The sequence below is a fragment of the Anneissia japonica genome, unplaced genomic scaffold (assembly GCF_011630105.1).
Source record: "Anneissia japonica isolate Jap-2015-1 unplaced genomic scaffold, ASM1163010v1 scaffold695_len1296351_cov181, whole genome shotgun sequence".
NCBI classification, from domain to species: domain Eukaryota; kingdom Metazoa; phylum Echinodermata; class Crinoidea; order Comatulida; family Comatulidae; genus Anneissia; species Anneissia japonica.
In genome coordinates, this window is record NW_022740852.1 from 1,015,831 (window position 1) to 1,018,054 (window position 2,224).

At 35.6% G+C, this 2,224-nt stretch overlaps 1 protein-coding gene across 1 annotated transcript; it reads left to right on the top strand.

Annotated features, from left to right (window-relative positions):
- Window positions 1-866: 866 nt before the first annotated feature.
- On the top strand, window positions 867-2,191 carry LOC117118399 (cell adhesion molecule 4-like). The gene has a single exon (XM_033262980.1). The coding sequence runs from the start codon at window positions 1,220-1,222 to the stop codon at window positions 2,189-2,191; it is 972 nt and encodes a 323-aa protein (XP_033118871.1). The 5' UTR covers window positions 867-1,219.
- Window positions 2,192-2,224: the final 33 nt, after the last annotated feature.

Consider the following 2,224-nt stretch of genomic DNA (forward strand, 5'->3'; position numbering starts at 1 on the left):
TATACCTGTAACATAAGTTTATTTTCACATTGCTTTATATTATTTACAACCTTGCTTTAGTTCGATTGGTTGTACCGCTACTGCAGTGAATTTCAGACAAAATCAGACTTAACAACCATAGGCTTATGTGCTTATTGTTAAGATACAAAAAATCGGACTTGGTCAAGAGACTGAATGGCAGAAATATTATGTACAGCATACTTCGTTACAATGTGTAATATAATAATGCTTTTAGTATTTGTGGTTAACTGGAAGCAAGCAATTGGACAGCAGTTTTTACCTGATATGAAAGACGTCAGTGTATTAGAAGGAGAGTCAGTGACAGTCAAATGCTTCCTTGAAGGTGATTTATCCGAGGGTATTAGTATTTCTTGGTGGAAAAGTGATCGTCAGATTAGTGCCGAAAACGGCATAGTTATCAAAGATCCAAGACTAACAGCAAATTTGGCAGAAATTCCAGATACTAATAAAATAATGTATTTGTTAGTTATAACCCTGTCTCTTATACACATCTTACTAGTCGTGATCGTTGTTGTGGTTGTTGTCATCATTCCTGTTTATTATCAATGTTTCTGTAAGACAAGAACTGCTACTGATTCCTCTGGTAGAGAGATATACCAACCTACGGTGTACTATGACACCAGAAGTCGTAATTCAAATAGTGGTCTCTATGATCGATCTTTACCTCGTTTACCGAGCACTGGGCAGCGTGGTCACTGGAGACACTCATTCGCTTCTCAAGTTCCCGAAGATCTTGATCAACAAGGATACACGTACATAGAAGAAAGAAACGGGCAAAATACACTATAGAGTCACTTAAAGCAGTATTGGTGGCAATAAGCCCTAACAGCAATGGTAAACTACAATTGTTTTCTAATGGAATGAGCTTTACCTTTTTCATTCAAATATTTTCCTTATCTAGGTACAATATATAATAGATCAGTTATATAAATACATTTCACAAACTTTTGATTGTTATAAGGATAAATATCGCTTAATAATTAAGACAATTATTGTCTGTAAAGAAAACAATAAGCGAATTGTGTATACCTGTAACATAATTTTATTTTCATATTGCTTCTTATTATTTACATCCTTGCTCTATTTCGATTGGTTATACCACTCCTGCTGTGAATTTCAGACAAAAACAGATTTAATCATCATAGGCCTATATGCTTATTGGCAAGATACAATAAATCGGACTTGGTCAAGAGACTGAATGGCAGAAATATTATGTACAGCATACTTCGTTACAATGTGTAATATAATAATGCTTTTAGTATTTGTGGTTAACTGGAAGCAAGCAATTGGACAGCAGTTTTTACCTGATATGAAAGACGTCAGTGTATTAGAAGGAGAGTCAGTGACAGTCAAATGCTTCCTTGAAGGTGATTTATCCGAGGGTATTAGTATTTCTTGGTGGAAAAGTGATCGTCAGATTAGTGCCGAAAACGGTATAGTTATCAAAGATCCAAGATTAACCGCAAATTTGGCAGAAATTCCAGATACTAATAAAATAATGTATTGGTTAGTTATATCATCATCAGTAAGGCAAGATGAAGGCAATTATTATTGCAGGATATCGCATCCTTATGAAAAACAGTCGGAGTTCGCTCACGTGACTATTCTACAAAAGCCTTCAAGTGAATACCCTCAATGTTTAAAATCAAGAAAAAGTTATATTGCTGGCTCGGATGTAAAACTAACATGTATTTCAGAGGTAGTTTTACCTCCTGTGGAATTACGATGGTCACGTAGGCCTACTTCACTAACAATACCACCAATGCATGTAAGTAAAGAGATGCGTGACAATATTGCTTATAAACATCTTCAGTTCACTGCAAGAAAGGAGGACAATGAACAAACGTTCGTCTGTGAACAGCATACAGAAGTTATGTCGGACACTTTAAATTGTACAATTAGCGACCTTAATATACAATATAATCCTGAAGTTAAAATACGACACACTAATGCAATATATGCGGGATCAAATTCTATATTGTTTTGTCAATCAGTTGCTAATCCTCCTGTAGCGACATTTAGATGGACATTTCAACCAATGCTAGAGCCATACGAATATGAGACTGAAGGGCAAGTATTGCGACTTCTTAAACTAGCAGTCACTAGAAATGGAACACATGTCACGTGCACAGCCACAAACCGTGTAGGTAGCGGTGTTGATTCATTTTAAATGATAATATTGTGAACGGTGACGTAAAAGGAT

Coding starts and splice junctions, on each gene's coding strand:
- LOC117118399 (XM_033262980.1), top strand. CDS start 1,220: ATGGCAGAAATATTATGTACAGCATACTTCGTTACAATGTGTAATATA.